Raw genomic sequence first — 23,223 nt, 5'->3', positions numbered from 1 at the left:
GTCAAATCCACAACATATTAGGTTAGTTAGATAGAGGATATTCTGTAACAGTGAGCAAGGAACTAAGAGAAAGATAGGTACTGAGCACAATTGCTGAATATGACAGGTTCTGGTCTGGTCTATTTTTTCTTTTTTTCAGAGACAGAGTCTCTCTCTCTGTTGCTCAGGCTGGAGTGCAGCGGCACAATCATGGTTCACTACAGCCTTGAACTTCCAGGCTCAAATGATTCTCCCATCTTGGCCTCCCAAAGTACTGGGATCACAGGCATGTACCACTGCACCCAGGTATCCTTTTTTTTTTTCTTTTTTTTAAGCAATAATTTTAATTGTTCCTTCCCTTCACCTCCCAGTTTCTGTCCTTAGACGCTCACATCCTCTAGCGCTTGGCTATAAAAGTTAATGAGGTAGCAGTTGCAAGCATTAGCAAGACGCTTTCGGCAGTTTGCCAAAAGCCAGGGAGCCCATCTTGAAAAGAACGTAGTCACCCCCTGCCGTCACGCCCTGACTGCCCAGCATTCTGCATGAGTGGCAAAGCCCAACTCAGGAACACAAAGCAAAAGACAGCACAGCACACACATGAACTTTTGCCACTTTTGTATTTTATTGTGGAACTGAGTTTTTTTTTTTCCTTTACATCAAATATCCTCAATGGAAGAGGGGATATTGCACACAAATATCATAAAAGCACTACATATTACTTTCACTGGAAACTAATTTTCTACATTAGATATGACTGGATAGGATAGAAGTGATGCAGGATTATAAGACATAATACCATACACAGCTGCAGACTGACACAAACACCATTCAGAACAAGAGAGAGGAGTGTGAAGTGCTTCTCAGCCGGGCTCAAGACCACTTCTTTCCAGTGCTGGAAAGAGGGGCTGCATGCAGTGTAGGAAAAGCGTGTCTCTGAACTGCCACAGGGTGTTCTCGAAAGGGCAGCCCGGTCTTGGTGCCACTTCTCCATGGCTCCTGTTTTGGGGAGCTCCAAACAAGTGCAGAGAAGCTGCCTATTTTTTCCCTTCCTTTTCAGTTTTTGATGCTGCCTTTAAAAATCAACTTCATGAAGTCACAGATTTTTTAACAGTAAATAGTTTTAATACCAGGTGAATAACCTAATTGCTTTCAAAGAAATGCTCATCCCTAGGCTGCTTTTGGTGTATTGTTCAGTTGGTTAAAAGATAAAAGCTTACAGTTCCTTTCAAATGGAAACAGGATCTTTTCTTCTAAATCTGAAGCACAAAAAAAAAGTTATTATCCTAACTCACAATATCATTACTGAGCAGGAACCTCCTGTGACAGGTGACTAAAGAGAGGCAAGAAAAGCAAATTCAGAATTGTAGAGCAGCTCCTAAGAGCTGAAATTTGGTAATAGAGGGAAAATGAAAGGTGGTAAGATTTCCATTAGCAAATGATTAAATCTTAATTAAATGAGTATTGGAAAGCTCCTAGACTGCATAAGCTATTGGAGACACTTAAAACATTCATATACACTGGGGAAACCATTCACTATGATATGTAACGTTAAGAAAAAAAATTTCTTTGAACTCCATGGAAAATAGTGTTTAAAGAGGGGAGGAGGGGAAGTTAGTCATTGTATCCAGTCCCACCACAAGACTGAGAAAGCATGCACAGGGCTCAGGGTTTTGAGAAAGGGGACAGAATTGGTTAAAATTGAAAATGGAGGATCATCTCTAACATTTAGTCTCTGTAGAATTTTGTTTAAGAATACTACCAAAAAGGTCATGATCATGAGTGCTATCTCGATAGAATCCCATCATTTAAACAGAGTGTAAATTCCTTCCACTCAAATATTCAATCTATACAATTGGATTAAGTAATCAGTATGAACAAAGCTCCTAGAAGTCTGTGTCGATCTTTAGCTCTCACCATAAATGTACATGGTACATTGTGATGGCTGTTACTAAACTAATCGTGTATTTATGGAACTAGCAAAATTAGGTTAGTCACACAGGCAGGAAAGGTGTCTGGAAGGACAGGAGCAACCTGTAATGCGAATATTGGTTTTCTTGGTATACTCAGGCTCTGTGGTCATTATTGAGAACAATGGATGGAGAAAGGTACTGATAGATTTCATAGGAAAAAGAGCCAGCTGACTAGTGACAGTTTTTACATATTTTTCCCATTAAATCCCATAGCAAAAAAAAAAAAAAAAAGAGAGAGAGAGAGAGAGAGAGAAATTGAGGAGGGTGGAGTGGTTATAACTGAAGACTGGCTATAATTCTCCTACAATGTTTATAGTTTGTAAAGCAAAATAATGTTCATGTTAAATACATTTAATTTGTGAAATTGGAAAATAACTTGCATCTTCTGTCAAAGAAAAATCAACCAGAGGTCTGGATTTGGCAAGAAGGCTAAAAATCTGGTTTTCTTCCCACGCATTATGTAGACCAATTCAACTTAAGAGCTAACCATTAAATAATTGAGTATCTTAGGTTGTCTTATAAAATAAATTTGAAGTAGATCAGTTTATACTCAATGAAATTCATTTGCGTCACAATGACTTTTCCATCATGTGTTAATTTCTTGTACCCTGAATATGTTATTTTTCAAGGACTTGAAAGAAGTGGGGTAATAAATAAAAGCTGCATTTCTAGAGAAGCCTAACAAAAATAGAATATTAATTTTCTTTAAAAAATTAAACATTTGAAAAATGTAATTCACAGCATTAAGTAGACTGCATAGGTCCTCAGTGAAAGGACCCTGAAGAAGCATTTTTTTAAACCCTCATCGTAGTTAGCAGTGCAAAACGTAGACTTATCAGACAAAAATAAACTAAAATGTTAATTTTGAAATAAATAACTAACATAGAAAATAAAATGAGGTCATTGTTCTCTACTCCGTAGATCTTAGAGTCTGCAGGAAATGTAATGTGACAGAGCACAGCACAGTTGTCACGGAGAAGTTTGCCGCATCTGAACACTGGGTGCATTGATCTGCAACTTGAAACTTGATGTCAGTTTTAATCATAATCTGGCTTCCCAGGTTCACAGTTCAATGATGACAATGATGGAAATTTTCTCTAAACTCTACATGAACCGTAGGAGTTGAGAATTCATTTGTTTTCAATGTACTATTTCTTTTATTTTTTTTCCAGAAAAGAAAATCCCAAAGCAAATTTGTGCTAGGGTTCTTTGAACTTGGCTCTTTTACCTCATGGTTGAAGATCTTGAAAGAAGTATGTAGGATACCACTGGGTGATGTACTTGTCAAGGACCTGAAAAGTAGCCTACCATGCCATTCTCCCCCACTCTCAAGTAGCACTTTTATGTTATGGGAATCAAGGGGTGGGAGGTAACATTATTCCTGGTAGTTATGGGTTTTTAATAAATATCATTACTGCAATATCAGACTTCAATCTTGCCAGAACTTCAAAAAACATTATTCAATTTTTGTCTTACGAAACACTTAAAAAAAAGACTATCACTTGAGAATTTTCTCTGCAATTTCATGTAAATGAAAACATGTGTTAAAAAGTTCATCTATGAAAAGTTCTCACATATCTTAAAAAAAAAATTCTTCTGTACACTTGTTCCCATTATTATGTTGAAATTAATGGAAAATTTAAAAAGCCAATGTAAGACAAAGGAAGGTAAATACTGTACACTTGCTGAGAACCTCTTCCACCATAAAATTCACTGTTTTCCCAGTTCTGATCATAGAAGCCATTTCAGTCTTGAACTTGCAGTAGTAAAGAAGCTGTGAAAGGCACAACTTGTTTGACTGAGAGGCCACAGGTGCACTGAAGTGGGATTCAACACGCATGACTCAGCATCAAACTGTTGGACCAATCAGATCAGCTTCTAGTACCCCCACACACGCTCACCCACGTGCTCCTTTAAGTATCTATAATCCTATGTGGATGTTTTATAAACTTGCTGTCTCACATTAAAAAATAAGTGCATCAAGTATCTTTGTACATTCAAGTCACTTCCTAAGGCAAATTGTCTACCATATGTACTCCCAACTGCTTTGGTATTTGCTTCAGTTAATTGGGGTGGACTTGGGTGTTGCTGCATGCAGGTTAATCGACTCAGAGTGGACTAAGTGGGTGGACAAATGCTGGGAGCATGCCTTAGATCAATCTACTTGTGTGTTTAGAGTCTGAGAGTTCTGAATGGGGCCCAAACCACTTACTTGCATGGCCAGTCTACACTCACTACATTATGTCAGTGTGCAGCCTTCAAACTGAAGGAGCTTAATTAAGATGTGAAAATATCACATGCCCTCATAACAAGTGTTGTTCTTTTTACTTTCTTCTAGCCAACTTGTTTTAGAAAATTAAGACTCTTTTTGATGACTCAGACTGACAAAAATGGAAAACTTTGCCTATGTAGACTAAAGAATGCCTACTGCCTGAGAAAATGCAGACCTAATTGTTGGTTTATTTTCTCCTCCTTACCCCACCCTGCTCTCTCTTTTTCTCTCTGGGTATCTCACCAGAACTCTCTGTCATTACATCTCCTTCTCTTGCATTCCTTTTCTTTCTCATTCTTTCTCTCTCTCTCTCCTGCGTTATCTTTGTGCTCTCACTCTCTCTCACTCTCTCCCATGCTCGCTCTCTCTCTAAGACAAATGCCTCTACCTAGCAGAAGTCAGTTGGGTTGGCTAGTGCATGGTTTCCAAATGTTCAGCAGAGATGAACTGGGGTAGGTAATTTTGCAGGAATTTGAACCCTATTGTGGGAATACTGTTATTTCCCTTAGCAATCAGCAAAAACTGAGAAATTTAGTGACTTGCATCACCATGACACAGTATAGCATTTGGCAGGTAATTGTTCAGCGACTTAACTAGATGAATTGACTTTTTAGAAAAGGTGATTTCAAATTGAAGAATTTCTGGAAACAAAGTTCAGATCCTGTGGTGTGGCTGGCCTTGGTTTTTACAGTTCAATCTTGCATGCAGGGAAGGACTCATCTTGCATAACCACTGTGCTGCTGCTTGCTAAAACCATGATGTTGAGGTCTTGCTGTTTCTCATGGGTCTCCTGGTACCATTCCCTCATTACTTCTGAGTCATGAGTTGGGATCAGTGTCACCTGCAGGGAGAGAAAAAAAAAATAGCTATTTAAGGGCAGAAACAGAAACCATATGAAAAAAAATTGAATAGCAAGGTATTAGTTAGACCACTGGAAGAAGAAGGGAAATGAGAGAAAAATTTTCTATTTTCCTCAAGAAATGCAAAGGTTTTTTCAATGTATATTTTCCAGGAACCAGAATAAAGCTGCAAAGAAAAGCTATTGTTTCTAAGGGAAATTGAAGGCTGGAACCAAAAGCAATTAATCAGCTTCTCAGTTCTTTACTGTTAAGAGAAGTGCTTCTGTTAGGGTACAATTTTTTGTATTTCCTTTAACACAACTGGTAAGTTTTGCATAAAAGATATTGCATATTTAATCCAAGGAGTTTTATCGCGCACTTCAAAGCCCTCAAAAGCCCACTCATTGTGCGTAACTAACATTTTGTCCCGAGAACAAAGATCTGCACCTTTACTTTATGTGTGTGGTTGGGGATGGAGGTATGGGGTGGGTAAGTAATGTCCTGAATAGTATAAATTCCACCTAGTATTCAGTAGGGAGCCACTGGGTGCCTCTCATTAGATTTCATATGATTAAATAACAAGTAATTCTATATAATATGATACAAGCACAATTTACTAGGTTATTTTATACAGAACCACAAATAGAACTTGATAAGCAAAGATCACAGCTGAATTAATAATGGCTGGTTCTAAGAATCATTTAAGGCCAGGAGTTCGAGACCAGCCTGGGCAACATAGGGAGACCCTGTCATTAAATAAAAAAGGGATGGTTTGTGGTCAGGCATGATGTTTGGGAGTTGGGAGTGTCCTGTGAGGGACTATATTCAGCAATGCTCCTACTGTGGAATTTCACATAGAGAGCTGTTTTTCTAAATGGCCATATTCCTAGCTGCAGTCTACTCATAAAACACAAAGGAAGAAAGGCAATTCCTCAGCAGCTCTCATATGGAAATATGACCGCTTTGATTCACACACACAAGACTCTTGGCATACTGGAGGAAGGGCAATTAATCTTAGGCCCATTTTGCAGATAAATGGTTTCTGCTTTAGTTAAGGTGTCTTTCCTCCAAGGCCGTGGCTGGTGGTGGTGCCAAGAATATTATTTCAGACACAGTTAACTACTGTGTGTAAAACTGACTTTGTTCTCAGGATATTTCGTGTGTGACAGACACAGGAGGCACCTCATGTGGATCCACAATCAGCCACATGAGGTGCCTCTTTAAACATGGTTCCTTCCCATTGCCTCTGGCACAGCTCAATCTGCAGTGCAGACACTGTCGAGGAGTTCTCACCTGCATGTTGCTGCCCCACTGAGCCTTTCCTTCCAACAAAGCGTCCAGGACAGCCCGGCTGGGCTCCTCAGCAGCAGGGTCATTCCCACTCACCACGTAGTAGGAAGACCGCACTCTCTTGAAAAATTCCACATCAACATTCTTACTATTGCTGTGGTTAGGAATGTAGCACAGGTCCAAATACACAGGGAGGCCTGGGGGCACAGCGGAGGACTTGGTTGTCTTGGTAGTTCCTGGTCCTTGGGTAGATAAACAAAGACAAAGCAAGGTCATAGCAAGGTGAACAGACCATACATCCAGCACATGTTCCCTACTCAATCACACCTTCCCTATTCAATCACAAGTAGGTCCTCTGAGTCATGCAAAGTGGTGACACCATTTCCATCTCCCTGGTAATCTGTCAAGGGCATTTACCCTAGCAATGTGACAAAACATAACATGGTTGTTTACCACCTCAATAGGAGAAATGAAGAATGGGATAGTTTCCCTTTGTGGACAACCAACATTAGGAAGCAAGAAGAGTTTGAAGGCCTTTCCCAAGATGGCACTAGATATAATACCCCTCCTAAAGAAGTTGTTAATGTGCTTCTTTATTTGATAAGTGATCTAATAAGTAGATTTTAAAAGTCAAAAGAAAACATCTGTATTTGGCAAAACATAGCTAAGTGATCTTAGTGCTCTACTTTAGGGTCTCATTGATAGCAATTTTGTCCACAGCTGGATATTATACCCTAACATTTTACCTAGTAAACAGTTTTGATCTTAACCCCATATGATTTCCAAGGCCCTCAGCACCTCCATCTCATTCATAAACTGATGAAACACCATATTCCTTTCTTAGCACAGTATTCTGAAAAGTGACACTTCTTTCCCTAGACAAGGCTGGATGCCAAACTTGGGCAAAGGAAGGTTCAGAAAGACTAGGCTTTCTCTAGCTAATCAGGACACATCAGACTGCAACCAAAACCCCCAGTCAAATCACAAAGGTCTGGGAAAACTAACTAGTTCCAGTTAGGAAGTTTAAAGCTTTTGAAATGTTAATAGAACTAGCATTTTGAGGCAGTGGTTCTTCAGCCTGACTATATAATCAGAATCACCTCGGATGCTTAATACTGACACCTAGGCCTCATTCTCTAGAGTCTGACTTAAGTGGGCTTGGGTTGGGGCCTGGCACTACTGTCTTTTAAAAGCACCCCAGGCAATTCTAATATGCAGCTGGTTTCATTGCTGTAAAGCCAATTAAAACACCAGCTAGATTTTATATGCTTAATCCTCTTTCTCCATAGGATATTTAAAGACTATCATCCCAGATTCAAAACCACCAGCTAATTCTATCAACTGTCCGGTTTTATTTTTAGAGAGGTAAGGGAGTGGTGAGAATCAGCCAAAGTAATAATTGGATAAGCTAATTCATTCTATGAATAGATCAATAGGTTATTTTAATGAATCTGAGCTGAAAGCCCTCAAGATATCCAAAGAATTCATAAAGAATTCTGACTTGTACTAGAAGTTTGTGAATTACAGTTCTTCCAGTAATTAAACATGTCTGCCAATTTCGCCCTCTACTCTAAATCACTACCATCAACATCAAATGAATATTGCTCACAGAAGCACAAACTGACAGAACTGCTGAAAGTTGGCACAGGTTTGCTTTAAAAGTCAATTAGTACTGCAACTTTGCCTTTTTAGACATCTAAAAGCATCTCCAAAATAAATGAAAATTAACTCATTCTCACTTATTACTTTGCCTTTAAATTACCTCTTTAAATGTCCGAAAAAAGTTTTTTTAAAAATTCTGTGGGCTAGGATGTATATGTTCTGGCAAATTTGCCGTTGGTTTTATCTGTTTAAATGGATTTCATGTTTTCTCCTAAGTGCAGGTCAGTTGTCAACTCTTTCAGATGAAAGGGTTAATTATCTGGTGGTTTTTCATTCATTTTAAACATGAAAAAATTCCGATTATTTTCTATGTGCATGTAAAAAGGCCAAATGTGCTGAGAACTGAGCCTTAAAATTGATACTCCATATTGTTTAAAGTAAAAATTTGCAGTTTTAACAAATGCATCCTAAAGTATACTTAATTGGAGAGCTCCAAAGATTACTCTATCAGACTTTCCCTAATAAATCAGGGCAATGTTATTTAAATTATGTTGTACCTTACATGTTTGGGTCCATTTACATTACTTTCTGAGTTGTGATCCAAAAATCTCTGAATAATTACCTAAAGCAAATAAAATGTATGAATGCCAATCCTTGTGATTGATGTGAAGCAACAAAATGAAGCAGTACTGCCAGAGACCAGTTCCATCAAAAGCCCAGGTCATTGCTGAGAACCTGATAAGTCTGAGAATCATGACCAAAACATGAATGATCAAAAATCAGGGATATCTGCTCTTGCCAAGTGGCATTTCATTTGCTTATTTATTTATTTTTGAGAGACAGGGTCTTGCTCTGTCACCCAGGCTTGGCATGCAGTGATACATACAATTCTGGCTCACTGCAGCCTTGACCTCTTGGGCTGAAGTGATCCTCCTGCCTCAGCCTCCCAAGTAGCTAAGACTATAAGCACATGCCACCACACCCAGCTAATTAGAAAACATTTTTTTTGTGTGGAGACAGGGTCTTGCTGTGTTGCACAGGTTGGTCTCAACCTCCTGGGCTGAAGCTAACCTTCCACCTCAGCCTCCCAAAGTGCTGAAATTACAGGCATGAGGGCATGCACCCAGCTTCCAAGTGGAATTTTAATCTGAAATAGCACTGAGTCTCTACTATTGAGGCCATGGGTAAGAGAAGGGTAAGAAAAGAGCCATTAATGCTTTTCTCTCAATTCTCACTGGATACTCACTGGTCAACTGAAATTATAGTATTTTTTGGCTGACAAGAAAATGGAGCACTGCCTTTAATAAGGATTTATCTCCAACCTGGTGATGTTTTAAATAAAAATGTGAACACTTTTAATTTTAAAATTTAATTTTTATCTTGGGTCTAGACTGGTCGATCCAGTCTTGGTGTGAAACCTCTGGTTCTCCTTAGTCGTTTGGGAGCTCCTGGCCTGTTACCCTGCTGGATTCTGAGGCCAGCACGGCTGAAACCAGTCTTCCAGAAGCACCTGAAAGACACATCCTTGGTTCTGAAGATTTAGAACAGGGCTGTAATTGCTGTGTTCCAAAATGGCACAAAATCAGGAATCCCATGTGATGAATCACAGCTGCTTTGAACCATACACTGAGCTATTTCCAAGCCTTAAGGCCACACTGGACTAAGATATATACCTTTGGGCAGAGGAGAAGAGTACAGGGAAGGTAAAGCATCAATTGTGCTACCTCATCTTCCCAGTACAAAGCCAAACAGGGAAATATAAAGGCTGTAAACACAAGTAGAATGGTTGTGACATATATCCAATGCCCAGCCTTCTCAACCTACCTGCAGTGGCGGTCTTGGCCGACTTGGATGCAGAGGCATTGGCAGCATTCTTGGTCTCCTTGTCTTTCTCTTCCCCACGTGCAGCTTTGACCTCAGGAGTGGTGGTGGGTTTTGCTGCCTTTTCCACAGATTCTTTCTTCTTAGGAGAAGCCACCCTGGACACTTTATCCGAGGATTCTTTCAAGCCCGCTGGTTTTGGTGAAGCTGCCAAGGGCTTAGACTTCCCATCACTCTTTTTGACAGGTGAAGATGACTTGGTCTTTGTACCCGGCTTTTTGGTTTTGGTCTTCTCTTTCAGATCTTTCTTTAGAGCTTTGCCCAGGTTCTGCTCAATGGCCAAGGCCTCTGGGTCCACCATGGACACATCAGGGTGGCGTGGAGAAGGGCTGCGGTCTTGCACGGGAGCTGGAGGTGGGTCCATGTGTTTGTACGTGACAGTTTTGTCTGTGGGGATGGTTTCCGACTCGTCTTCAGAGTCAATATTGGCATCGGCCGTGATGGAGGGGCACTCTTCAGTCTCCGGGGGAACATCAGAGTCGGTCTGGGATGGGGCTGACTCACTGACTGAGGTGGGAGGGGTTTCATCACACTGTCGGCCCTGTTGCTTTCCTCCTGGAGGCGGTGGGGCTCCCCCTGATTGAGTAAGGGGCTTTTCAGATTCTTCAGTGGGTTCTTCACTGGCAAACCACTCAAGAGGATTGGGATTAATGAAGGAGGGTGAAAGCTCTGTCTTGGGGTGCTTGTATTCACAGGAGGACACGAGGCATAAATCGACATCCTGGCGGGCTTCTGAGGGGGACTTCTTTTCTGCAGTGTAGCATATGTCTGAAGTCTCGTAGGAATATGTGGACGCCTGAGGGGTTCTAGTGATTTTCTCTGCAGTCTCGTAACAGTATGTGGAAGTATCAGGGGTTCGTGTTGTCTTTGTAGATGTCTCATAGGAATAACCTTCAGACTCAGGGAAACTGGTAATTTTCTCAGTGGTTTCATAAGAGTAGCTGGGGTCCCCAAGTGTGTGGCCACCATCCTCAGAGTCATCATAGCCATTGCTGATGTCATCCAGAAGCCTTCTAGACCTCTCAGTCTTTTCACAGCTGTAACCACTCACTTCGGGGGGGCTGGTGGTCTTTTCACTTATGTCATATGAGTACCCACCCTCTTCAGGGGTCCGTGTGGTCTTCTCAATAATTTCATAGGAATAGTCACCATCTTCAGGGGTCTTGGTAGTTTTCCCAATGGTCTCATAGGAGTAGCCACTGTCACTTGGGGATTTTGTGGTTCTCTCTATCTTCTCATAGTAATAGCCACCCACTTCTGAGGTCCGGGTGGTCTTCTCATAAGACTCATAGTCATAATCTTCTTCATCTGGGGACCTGGTTGTTTCCTCAGGCTTTTGATAGGCATAGCTAAAGTCACCAGGTGTCTTCCCTCCACTGTCCTTCTCCAGGCCAGGTGTGGCCAAATCTCTATTCAAGGCTAGATGGTGTTGCATCGTATCAAATAACACTGAGGCACGGAAGCCATAGGGCTCTGCGGATGCTGCATCTATTGGTGGAGAAGAGGAACTGTGGCAAGTTGCTGTTTTCTCTTTGACTGCAGAGGTAGAATCTGAAAAAGTAGGTGAATATAAAGGAGAGGACTCTCGTGGGGTGAGTGGAGAGATATCAGATTTTGGAGAGAGCTTCTCTCCTTCCAGACTTTGCACTTTTTCAGAGGTGAGTGAGGCATATAAGGACATATCTCTGGGAGGAGCAACATCGGATAGAGTATCTTCTTGGAGAGGAGAAGCAATCTGAGAAGGGGTATGAGCAGAAGAGGTGGATGGGGAGGCCTCTACCTGAGATACTGAGATGAGCTCAGAAAGATCATTATCTTGGGTGTAGGACGGCTCCTCCATAGGTGGTATCTTATGTGATAAACTGGAGTCCTGCATGTCAGAAGGACTGTAGTCCACTTCAGTTGGCCCATTTTCAGTGATGTGAAGCATGCCTGCACCCACTGTAGGGTGATCTGGAGACTGTCGACTGAAGTCCATAGCAAGGGATTGCTCAGGAGATTCTTGGCCAAATTCAATAGACATTGAGGACTGTTCAGATCTGTGATCTTGAATGGGTGTCCTGGACTTTGCAGTTTTAGGGGAGAAGTCTGGTGGAGAAATTGACATCGGTCTTGGACATTCTTCTTTAGATGGAGACATTTCTGTTTCCTGGAATGTGGTAGGTGTTTGCACAACAGACACTGAAAGGGAGTCATCTACTTCTGTGGAATGTGGGGAGCCAACCTCAGCATGCAGAGAAGGAGACACATCATCTGTTGTTGGCTCTGGAAATGAGCTCGTAGCCACTGAGGCTGTGGACACTGAGGCCACACCCTCCATATGAGAGTATGTGTCTTCTGCTACGCCCTCATCAACAGGAGTAGCTGACTTGTCTGAGACAGTACCTTCAGAAATGGACATTTTAGTGTCTTCTTTAAAAGATCCAAACTGACTGACATCTATTTGTGTGGGAGAAACATCTCCTAATTTCCTTTCATCCAGAGCCAGTGCTGGTTGAGAACCCATGGCTTCAACATCATCAGTTTTCTTTTCTTGGCCAAAGTCTTCTTTTATTGGTACAAAGTCTGTGCTTTTCCCTTCCTGTTTGTCTTGGTAAAGACTAGTAGAAGTCATTTCAGAAACTGGACTTACTTGGTCTGGAGAGCCTTGTTTTCCAGTCTTTTCTTCAAAGGGGCTTTCGGCACCTCTGCCAGAAGCCTTGTCATCAGCACTTAGAAAACTTTCATAGGCAGACTCGGATCCAATGAGGGGCGGGCTGCGTAAAGGAGACAAAACTTTTTCAATAGGAGACTCTGAGTCAGGCACGGGCTCATCCATGGGGCTTACTGAAGCGCTTTCATTCTCATCTTTGGCATCACTGAATTCAAAACTCACTGGAACTGCTGGTGGTTTTTCGATGACTTCTGTAGGGAGGTGACTGGATTTCTCATCGGTGGGAGATTGATAGTAAGGTGTGTGACCAGCACTGCCAGTCACGGACTGAGATGGTGACACCACTTCCAGAGTCTTGTCCTCAGGACTAGCACAATGTTCTTCAACTACTTCTTGGGTCACCTCAGGAGACACCGGGGCTACTTCTGCCTCTGCAGAGACTTTAATCTCATTGGGCGTCAGAGAGAAGTTCACACTACGTTCACCCAGGGGGGTCTTTTCTAAGGGTGATGGTGGAGACGGACTCAGGGACGGGCTCTTCGACGGGCTGACCTTTTCACTTGAAACAGCTGAGATGGTATCTTTGATGTCCAATGTGGTGCTGGCTTTCACTTCAGAGCAGTAAGCATCACGTAAAGCAGATCTGCTGAATTTGTCTTCCTCCATGGAAGAGGGTGGTGATATGGTAGAGGCTGAAGCATTGTAATCCTTGCCATCAGTGGCATCTGTTTTTGATCCTTCAGAAAATCCGTTGAGTGGTGTGACATCAGCAGGTTTAGAGTATTCCTGAGAATACAATGAAGACTCATATTTGGTGATATTTACGAATTCCTGAGAAGGGGACTCCGTCTCTTCATTGTTGGTCTCATCACTCATCACGTCTCGAGGGGTAGACATCTCATCCATGGGGGTGGGCTCACTGGATATCTCAATAGTAGACTGAGTGTAGCCAGAGGTGGCAGTGAATTCCTCAGGCTGGTCTTCTCGATTCTCCTCATCAGAAGCAGTGGCCTCGCTCTCTGAGCCTCCAGGTAAAGTCTCATCATGAATTGAAGATGCAGGTTCTCGGCCAGGAGACTGGGCTCCTGGTTGCTTTGTTGGTGTGGTGAGGAATCCATACTGCTCCTCGGCACCACCAGCCTCTGCAGCCTTGTCAACCACAGCCATCACATAGTCTTCAGCTTCCATTTTTTCCAGCTCATATTCCTCCTCTCTGGCATCTTCAGCTTTGTCCTCCTCATCAGCCTCCTCCTCAGATTGTTCAGCCTCTCCTTTCTCAATGGCCTCATCCATGTCTTCTTCGGCTCGGTCATCCCCACTGGCCACAGACTCCCTCTTCTCCCTGATGTATGCATCAGCCTCCGCCTTGGCACTTTCCTCATCCTCAGTGGGGCTGTGCTTGGAGGTGCTCACACATACGTGTTCCTCCCCATCCTCTTCTGGCTCCTCAGCCTCCTCAGTTTCTGCCTTCTCTTCATAGTCTCCAGTCTCTGAAGATTCTTCAAAACCGGCTCCTTCATCTTCAAATTTTTCAATGTCGTCTACTCCCTGCTTCTCGACGGGCTCCAGCTCCTCAGGTGTCTGTTCACATTCGCCCTCCCCTTCAGTGGTGGTGATTCCCTCATCAGGGGACTCGGCAGGACCTTTGGTGACTTCTGTCTCCTTCTGGATGACGTAGGCTTTGACTGGCTCAGTTTCCTTCAGTTTCTCTTCGTCTTCGATTAGCTCCAGCTGAGGCTTGATGTCCTTTGTTACATCGACCTCTTCAGCCTTTAACTCTTCAAAGTCCTTGGTTAGATCCTCAGGAGATGACATAAGGGACCTCTCAGCTTCGAGTTCTTTGGCAGGGCCAGTGGCCGCTATTCCAGCTGCCGCCATGACAGCTGCTGTAGTGGCTCCAGTGCCGACAGCTGCAGCGACAGCCTCTGCGGCCTTGCCTTCTTTCTTAATGACTTTTATTTTCCCCTTCTCCTTTGGCTTTCCGGCAGCAACAGAATCTTTCTTGACAGACTCTTCCTTCTTGGGTACTTTTGGTTTTAAAGCAGCTGGTTTTTTTGCTTCAGACAGAGGAGTAGATGATTTCTTTGCGTCTTTAGGGAGCTTCTTAATTTCTTTTTTGGGTTCCTTTTCTTCCTTTTTCACTTCCTTCTTCTCCTCCTTCTTAACTTCCTTCTTGACTTCCTTCGGCGGTGTTTCTTTCTTAACCTCTTTCTTGGGTTCTTTTTTCTCTTCTTTCTTGATCTCTTTTTTGACTTCTTTTTTCACCTCTTCCTTTTTTGGTTTTTCCTCCTTCTTGATAGGCGTTTTGTCCTCCTTTTTAGCCACTTCTTTCTTTGGCTTTTCCTTCTCCTCTTTCTTGTCTTCAGGTTTTACCTTTGTTTCCTTTTTCACCGTCTTCTCCTTGGCGGCTTTGGGTTTGACATCTGTGGCTTGCTTCTCAGCCACATCGGCTTTCACTGGAGATGGCTCTTCTTTGCTGGGAACCTCCTTTTCAGTCACTGAAGGTTTGGTCTCTGTTTTTACTGGCTTGTCTTTTTTCACCGTTACCTTTTCTTTGCTTTCAACTTTGGGTGGCTTTTCCACGTGATTCACTTTTGTGACCTCAGGGGTTTCTTCTTTCGACTCCTTGCGCACGGATTTGCTAGGAAGTGGTTTTGCAGCTGGCTTCAGACTTTCTCGGCTATCAGCCCTCTGTTTCAGTTTTGTTTGTTTCACCACAGGAGTGGGCACCTGGCCAGTGAGATCCTTTTGGGTGGCCAGTGGCTGCTTCAGAAAGTCTAGATGTTTGAGCTTTTCCAACCCTTCCAGGATGTTGTATTGGGTGCTGTTCCCAGGAAACAGGACTCGGATGATTTTCTCCGCAGGGTTTGCTGGATGCCACACAATCAAAGATGAGACTGAAGTTAAGTAGGAAATCGGGAGATCTACTTCTTGACCATTAGGCAGAATGAATTCAGCTTTGTCTTTGTTGGTGCCAGTCCACTGCTGCATAAAATACTGCATTTCCTTGCTGCTCTTGACTGGATTAAGCACATACATCTCAAGTTTACCCACTCCCATTTTTTGGAAAAGAATGACAGGATCAATAGTATTGCCTACACTTCTAAACAGAGGTTCTGGTTTCATGGACAATTTGTTTAGGTACTGGAGAGTGAAGCAGGCTTCTTCTATGCTTCTCTTCATCTTGATGTTTGGCTCTGGATTTTTGAGATTTTCAGGTACATTGAGAAATACAACTCCTAAGTCAGGGGAGATGAGGTTTTTCATCCAGTCACTATTTGTGGTGGAGCCCTGGGACTGTTCTTCCTCGAGCTCTGCAATTTTCCGCTGTAACATGCTGTTTATTCCAGGCAAATTGTCATCCCCAATGTGGGTGAGCAGGATGGAGTCCACTCGGTCTAAGTGTCGGATGAGCTTCCAGAAGCAGGATTTTCTCTCTGATCCGCCATTGATGAGCATATTGAAACCATTCACTGCAAACAAAGCAGAATCGCCCCTCCCTCCTGGAAAAATATAACAGCAAGGCTTGGAGAGCTTCAGAAATCCACCCGATGTGGGAGGTTCCAGGATGTCAAAGGGAGATGGGACTTCCACTGATTCTGAGAGATACTCAGTAAACTCAGAAAGTCCTTCCATTTCTGGCAAGATAGAAGCTGAATTGAGTTTAATATTGATGAAGTCTTGGAGATTGTGTCTGTCAAGATTGGAGTTCTTCCAGTCCCCTTCTTCAGGACAGAACAGGGTTAAGCTGGCTTTGTTGGCAGGATGGGTGGTGCTTAGTAACTCCCCGATCTGGGTTTGAAAGAAAGAAAGAAAGAAAAGGTGTAAGTGATTATCATCACTGATCCATGATCTCCAGCTATAACTATGTGTTACAGGATCACAGTATGCACATAGGACCAGTTTCAGACATGCACTCTCGTAGTGATGTTAGTTGCTTAAGTGCTGAAATACTTCCCTACTGGAAGGTGAACAGCCTTTGTCCTGAGCCCTGCTGCTACTGGCTTCTACCTCAACCAGTACCCACTCACCCTGGCACCTCCCCGACAACCCCTCCACCATCTATTCCTGCCCAGCAGGGGAATGCCAGTACTCTGCTCCAGTTCTAACACCATTGACCACCTGGGCAACTGAGGATTGTGCTGCAGTGGTTATGAAACACTTTGAATATTACCCCTAGAGTAAAGGCAAAGATGCCCTTTTAAAAAAAACATTAAACTATCACAAGAGAAAGCTGTCTGGGTCATTTCACCACTAATAAAAAATGTTTTCTTTTGTTCCACTAGACTTGGCAAAAAAAAAGGCCTGATTGATACCTTAAAGAAATTCAGATTAACAGGGCATTTGTTGTGGCCTCCTGTCAGGATCTGGCATGAAAAAAGAAAAAACGCTTGGTGGGTTTTTCCCCATAGGAGACAAGAAGTTATGGATTGCCTATTACTACAAAAAATTACTGGTTTCTGGCATCAGTGCACACTGATTAAAACATGAGTGGGTCACCCAGCATATTCTCTGCAGATACAAATGCTTTTTTATTAAAGCCACGACATTAAAGTGGTTGGGTAATTATAAAAGCCAGTGGCCAAATTCGTTCCCCATTTGCTCATGTTTAACTCCACAGTGAGCCACTCTGTTCTCTTACTGCTCCCATTCTTTTCAGGGCAAGTTGGGTGTTAGCAACTAAGATCAAATGTGGCTGAAACATTTTTCACACGTTGTTTAGTACTTCCCAAGGATGTAAACATAGAAAAGCAAATCAGGACCAAAACAGAAATTTTGTTTAATAAAAACGCGACTTTCTCTCTCACTCCATATTATGGCCATATATTTCATGGTCTTAGCCTAGCAAATTAGTGATGGAGAATCATGCCATCAACTCCTATATTCTTTCCGTCTCAGTAAAGCTCACAAATCAGCTCAGTTTCGACTGAAAAGGGCTCTGTATTCTGGATGACAAATGATCAAGGGGTAAAGCCAAGGTTTCATTTGGTCCAGGCATCCCTGAGCTAGCAGGTCTGAACTCTTACCTTCCAGTATTAGATTAGTTTCCTCTATCTCCTGACTATCAGCATTCTGAGGCTACTATTATGAATGTGTGTAAGAATAATTTATAGAATCTGAATTTTCCTATATTCGACTGCAATATTACAGTAAAATAGTCAATTTTGTTTTGTTAGCATAGTAGTCCTAAGCATAACATTTTATGTAAAGGGTCGCAAAATAACAAAATAATAAAACTTTGTTGTTTTTCTGTGACTTCACAATTTTCTATAAAAAGGATAAGAATCAACTCCTGTTTTTGGGAGCTAAGAAAAGTGAAAAAGCAAATGGTAACCATCTTTGGGTGGAGGGGACAGGCATCTTTGCTCAAATGATTTGCTGGCCAAAGCAAACATAGGGCATCAAATATGGTTTTTTGTACAATAATTAGCAGAGACTCTCATCACAATCACTATAGCACAATTAAAAGTCTCTAGATCCCAATTTTCACACAAAGCACATGCAAACTATTCATGTTTTATAATATATTTTAGGGGGCAAATCTAGGATAACTGCTGAATCTTTAATAGTGAAACTTCAAAATTAAGTTTAGTTCATTTTAATTTCTGAAATTCCACCCTAGCTGAGAGGTGTGGCAGCCAAGGGTATAATCCAGCTGTGAGTAGGGGGCATTCAATCACTAGCTCTTTTTATGTAAAGTATGTAATTACCAGGTTGAAGCAGAAGACTTAAGTCTTAAGTAGAAAGACTTAAGGAATATCTTCCTACTTTCTGTCTTCTCACCTCTATCCAGAGAATTTCTATGAAATGCAGGAAATGACTCCAAAACAAAACAAGATTGCACAGAATTCCGAGAAGTTAGAGGTCATGAAAGATAGCCAAGAGACACTGGTGAATGAACAACTGTGATGTACAAGGCAAAGCAGAAAAGAAAGCCAGCATTGCTTTGACAGGTTTCTTTCCAGAGAAGGAAAATCTGGTCCCTCCAAAGAAACAGCAGCACATTCTGAACGATGAGACAAGAATGCAGAGACAGGGCTGGACAGAGCCCTCAGTCATAAAACAGACAGATGGAATTGGGCAGAGGGAGGAGGAGGAAGAACAACTCCTACATCCTTGGAACTACACAACAGAATGAAGCCCGTGTTTTCCCCCACAGCTTCTTTCCAGACCTGTGGGCCAACAAGCACAGTAGAGAGTGCCTCAAGGGCAAAGACAGGGTCTTAAGAGTGGCCAGCCCACGGCAGCACCCGACCAAGCTTATTCAATGAATAGATGAGAACCATAAGGAGGATCCAACAATGTTAGCAGTGGCAAGGAAGCTTGTGACTAGTTCTTAGACTTGGAAACTGAGGCTTCTTCTGAACAAATTGGGAAATCATCACCATGATAAATGGTAACTATTATAACCCACTACTCTAAACATTTCTGATAGCAGGCAATATATCTTCTGTATCTTTGTATCTTAGTTATCTTTGTTTCCTCAATTCATAATCAGGCTCAGTAGATGTTTGTTGATCTGTGTGCCAAACTTGGTCAGTTCAACACATGTTATCTTCCTGGAGTGGGTACTTCAGATGTAACCACACTGAGTGCTACCCTGGTTCTTACAAAGTTGGATGACAGATGCAACCAGGAGGAATATGCTTTGGGACAAAGATAATCTTTTTTGTTAATTACTTTTTCTGATTAAATGCAGGCATACTGGAAGAGGAAGGAAGATATAAGAAATAAACGGCTTTACTGCAGATGAGATTAATGAAACAAGATTTGAATTTCCAAACCATGGCCTACGAACTACATTTCCTTTTTGATTAGGTTACTTGCTTGGCTGATGAGGAAATACAGTAGACAGTGTATCTCTGGGTTTTAGTGAGGCATTTAATAGGATCCCTGAACAGTGTGATAGCAGAATTAGGTGGATTTCCAGCCAGCCATATAAATAGTGCTGCTTAATGTCAACCTGGAGGGAGGTCTATGATGGGCTGCCTCAAGTCTCATTTTCTGGCCTGTATTCACTTGGATAAAAATGGCGAAGGCGTGCATATCATATCTGTGGATGGTATGAAAATGGGAGACATAGCAAAATGTGGAATGGTAGAATTAAGGTATTTATAAAAGCTCTTGACATTGGGATGATGGTGGCTAAGTCAACTCTAACAGGATGGCATTCTAAAGGGATAAATGTAAGGTTCAATAAACCAGCAGGGTAAACTACAGGATTGGGAGATGTGACTTAACAATAATATCCATAGAAAAGACTCAGGGATTTTAGCTGACAGTCAAATGGATTTATCATGAAGCCAAAGAAGCTTAAACTTCAAGGTACCTCATTGGCATGGCCCTGTACTTAATTGTGTATTAATAATTGTTTCATTTTTCTTAAAAAAGAGCCCTTAAATTATATAAATTGTAGAGCCCCTCAAAGCCTGCATCTCTTCCCCATTGACATTTAATGGTGTATGGTGATGGTCAAAAGTCACTTTTAGACTTCTTTAATAGAAGATTGTATTGAAAACTATAGACATTATTGATTCTCACAATCCTAACCTCGTCAAATGACTCCTGAATAGGGTGTCCAGTTTGAGTCATGACATTTTGGAGAAATTAGACCAACAAGCAAAAACCTGAAACAAGTCTCCCTTACTGGCTCCTTCCTCTTGGCCTTATGACCTCTCAACACTGGACCTGGGCCCCTTTCTCTTCTTAAAATATTTCTCCTCTAGGTCACATCACGTATCTTCTGGGCTTTAAATACCTGTAACATGCTAATGGATTCCAAATTAATATCTCCAGCCCAACTCTGAATTCCCTGAGCTCTGTTCTCATAAATCCAACTGTCTGATTTCAAGGCACTAAAACACGACCAGGACTAAACTCCTGAATTCCCCCCATACCCATCCCATCTCCTCTTCTTTTTATTTTTATTTTTTTAATGTTTTAAGTATAGTTTTTTTTTTTTTTTTTTTTTTAAGAGACAGAATCTTGCTCTGTTGCCCAGGCTGGAGTGCAGTGCAGGTTATAAGTGAGTGCAACCTAGAACTCCTGGCCTCGTGTGATCCTCCCACTTTGGCCTCCTGAAGTACTGGGATTACAGGCGTGGGCCATAGCACCTGGCCTTCACCTCCCTTTCTTGACAGAGGAACAAGTTTGAAGGACAGTGAGCAGGGTTATGAAGAACTGTGGGTAAAACTGAAGGTGATTAACCTGAAAGGGAAAAAATCGGCAGTGTTGGTGAAGGCTATCTAAGACACTGTATGTGGGAAAGGGATCACATCACTTCCTTGAAGATACAATGAGACAAATAAGGAAAAACTTTCTAACACAGAGACTGAAAAATGCCCCCAGGAGATGATGATTTCACCATCCCTGGATTTCAGGGAGGAGTGGGGTTAGCCAGACAATTGTACCGTCTGTTAGTTCTGGTTTTGTTAATTGATCTCCGGTGATTAAGACTCCAAAACCCTGAAGTTCAAAGTGTACTGATAGTTCTATTTTTTCAGTCCATTTATTTTTAGCTGTTCTTATGTTTTTTAAAAAGTATCATTTTTGTTTGTCCCAAATTGTGGTTTTGGTTTCCCTGGAGTTAACTAGTATGTTTCAAGGACTGGATAAAAGGAACAGAGCTGGACAACAAGTGGTCTTCAAGGTCCGTTTGTTATTCAGTTACTCAACCCTTTTTCCAAGGCAACAATGGGCAATCCTAGCTCCAAAAGGCTGATAACCACTGGTCCAGTCCAGTGATTTTCAATTCACTTTAGCTGTGGCTTCCTTTCTTTGTGGGTGGCAGAAGAGAATATGACATGGTCTCTGACCATAATGATACCTGCCTGAGTATAATCAAAATATGTGTCCTCCAGAACCTACCCCAATAAGTATAAGCCCTGGGGAATCTGCCCTTCCACGGAACTCGAGTTCTTTAGTTAGAGCAATTTTTTTTCTCTGTAATTAGTGGCAAAATCTGACACGTGCACAGTCCACGGTGCTAAAACTTTGCTTCCGTAATCTAGTAAAAATGATTAAGCAGCAATATTCATAACAACCTTATTTAAAAAAGGGGAAGGAGGGATATTATTTGAGATGCAAATATGCCAAATCGTGTTACTTCCTTATTGAAAATCTTGGCAATGACACTTTTCTTTACATATTTCCTTTGTCTCGTTTTTCGGCAAAAAAGACAAACCAATGACTTGGGTAGAAACCAACCACTAGAAAATAACTACAGAACTGCACAGGAATGTGGAAAGTGCCCATGTGCATGCAAATGAGCTACAAGCAGGCCACTTAACTGCTCACCATGTCATTGGGCCACTTCCAGCCTTCTGCAGCTTTCTCTCTTCCCTGAGGCAAGATGCTAATATTGTGTGTGACCCCAGAGCTAATAGACAAATGCCCACCTGCCTCCGGGTACAACATGCATATGGGGACATAATCTTGCAAAACATTCTGACATTATAGTGATCAAACAACAACTTCAGGACAGTAGGCAGAGTGAGAATTGTAGCCCTAGCTTTGGAATTTCAATGCGATCGAACAGTGGCTTACTAGGCCTTTACTATGTGCAGGTGCAATGGATACTGAGATGAATGAGGCAAGATGCGTGAACTCTAGCGGCCTCGGAGGAAAACACAGCCAAAGCTTGCATTTTGAAGTGGTAAAGATGAATCAACTGTGAGTGAGCTCTGAAGCCTCTGAGAAAGGAACTGCCTGCCTGGGGGATCCCATCCTGGTGTGTGTTTCAAGATGCAGATGACACCACACGTTCTAAGAGCTGGTGCTTCAAAAATGTTCCTTTTCACAGTTTTGCATTCTCCCCACCCCAGTGGCTGGAGAGTGAACGTTATTATGCCATCTGATCAGTGTTTTTAAAGAAGCCTCCAGGTGACCCAGATGAAGTTGGGCAGTGTGCTTACAGTTCTTGCCAGTGATGAAAAGTACAAACAGAGCTTTCTCTGAACCACAGGGCCAAGAAAAATTAAGTGCAGAAGGACACGTGGCCCTTCACAGTACACATGAGATGGACAAGCCACCATCTCAGGAAGGCAGTTTTAAACAGATGTGGTAACTCTTCTTATCAGAACATCCGTCAGTCCCTCCATGTAGAAATCTGCTATCAGCCACAGGCAGGCCCCAACCTGCTATGGGGATGGGTCTGAATTGTTTCTGTAATTGCTATAAACATATAAGCTAGATAAACAAGGTGCATTACTTTGGAAAGTTTCCCACCCAAGCAGAAATAAGCACATCAAAATCTTTGATCTCATTTTACAAAATACCACTAACTTCACACAGTTTTCAACACTTCACATGTGTCATCTTTGAATAAGATACGCATTAGAAATATGAATGATCCAGCTTCAGTCCAGCTACTCTAGCCATCTTTTTCTTGGGTCACAGATGTGCCCCATTTTCCTACGTGGCTCCTTTTGTAAAGCCCTCTTTCTTTTGTGGGCTGTTCAAACAGCCCAAGTTCAAACACTGGGGCCAGGCATTAAAGTAAGAGAAATCTGAAATAATTAGGCCTGGAAAACGAGGTGCCAAAAGCGCAAGATATCTTTGGAGTATTATTTCAGAAAACAGGAAATGCAGGTTTTCTTTTGGGCTCTGACATTTCAAGTTTCTCCATCATTTTTACCATCTGTAAAGTGTTGACTGTTCCAACCCCTCCCATCTATATCTCAGGCACATTAAGAATGATTCCAATTAATTGTAAATGAGTGCTCTAAATTCTTTTGG

The 23,223-nt window shown here is 42.0% G+C and overlaps 1 protein-coding gene across 1 annotated transcript in view; it reads right to left on the bottom strand.

Annotated features, from left to right (window-relative positions):
• Nucleotides 1-579: 579 nt before the first annotated feature.
• Nucleotides 580-23,223, bottom strand: part of MAP1B (microtubule associated protein 1B) — a 104,022-nt gene continuing 81,378 nt past the window's right edge. The window contains exons 5-7 of the mRNA XM_054489901.2: nucleotides 9,777-16,278; nucleotides 6,354-6,592; nucleotides 580-5,062 (exon numbers count right to left, since the gene is read on the bottom strand). Of these exons, the coding sequence (XP_054345876.2) occupies nucleotides 4,907-5,062; nucleotides 6,354-6,592; nucleotides 9,777-16,278 (6,897 nt within the window). The 3' untranslated portion in view covers nucleotides 580-4,906. The remainder of the gene's footprint in view (nucleotides 5,063-6,353; nucleotides 6,593-9,776; nucleotides 16,279-23,223) is intronic.

The sequence above is a fragment of the Pongo pygmaeus genome, chromosome 4 (assembly GCF_028885625.2).
Source record: "Pongo pygmaeus isolate AG05252 chromosome 4, NHGRI_mPonPyg2-v2.0_pri, whole genome shotgun sequence".
Lineage (NCBI taxonomy): Eukaryota > Metazoa > Chordata > Mammalia > Primates > Hominidae > Pongo > Pongo pygmaeus.
The sequence above is the reverse complement of the archived record's forward strand: the minus strand, read 5'-3'. Positions and strand labels throughout refer to the sequence as shown.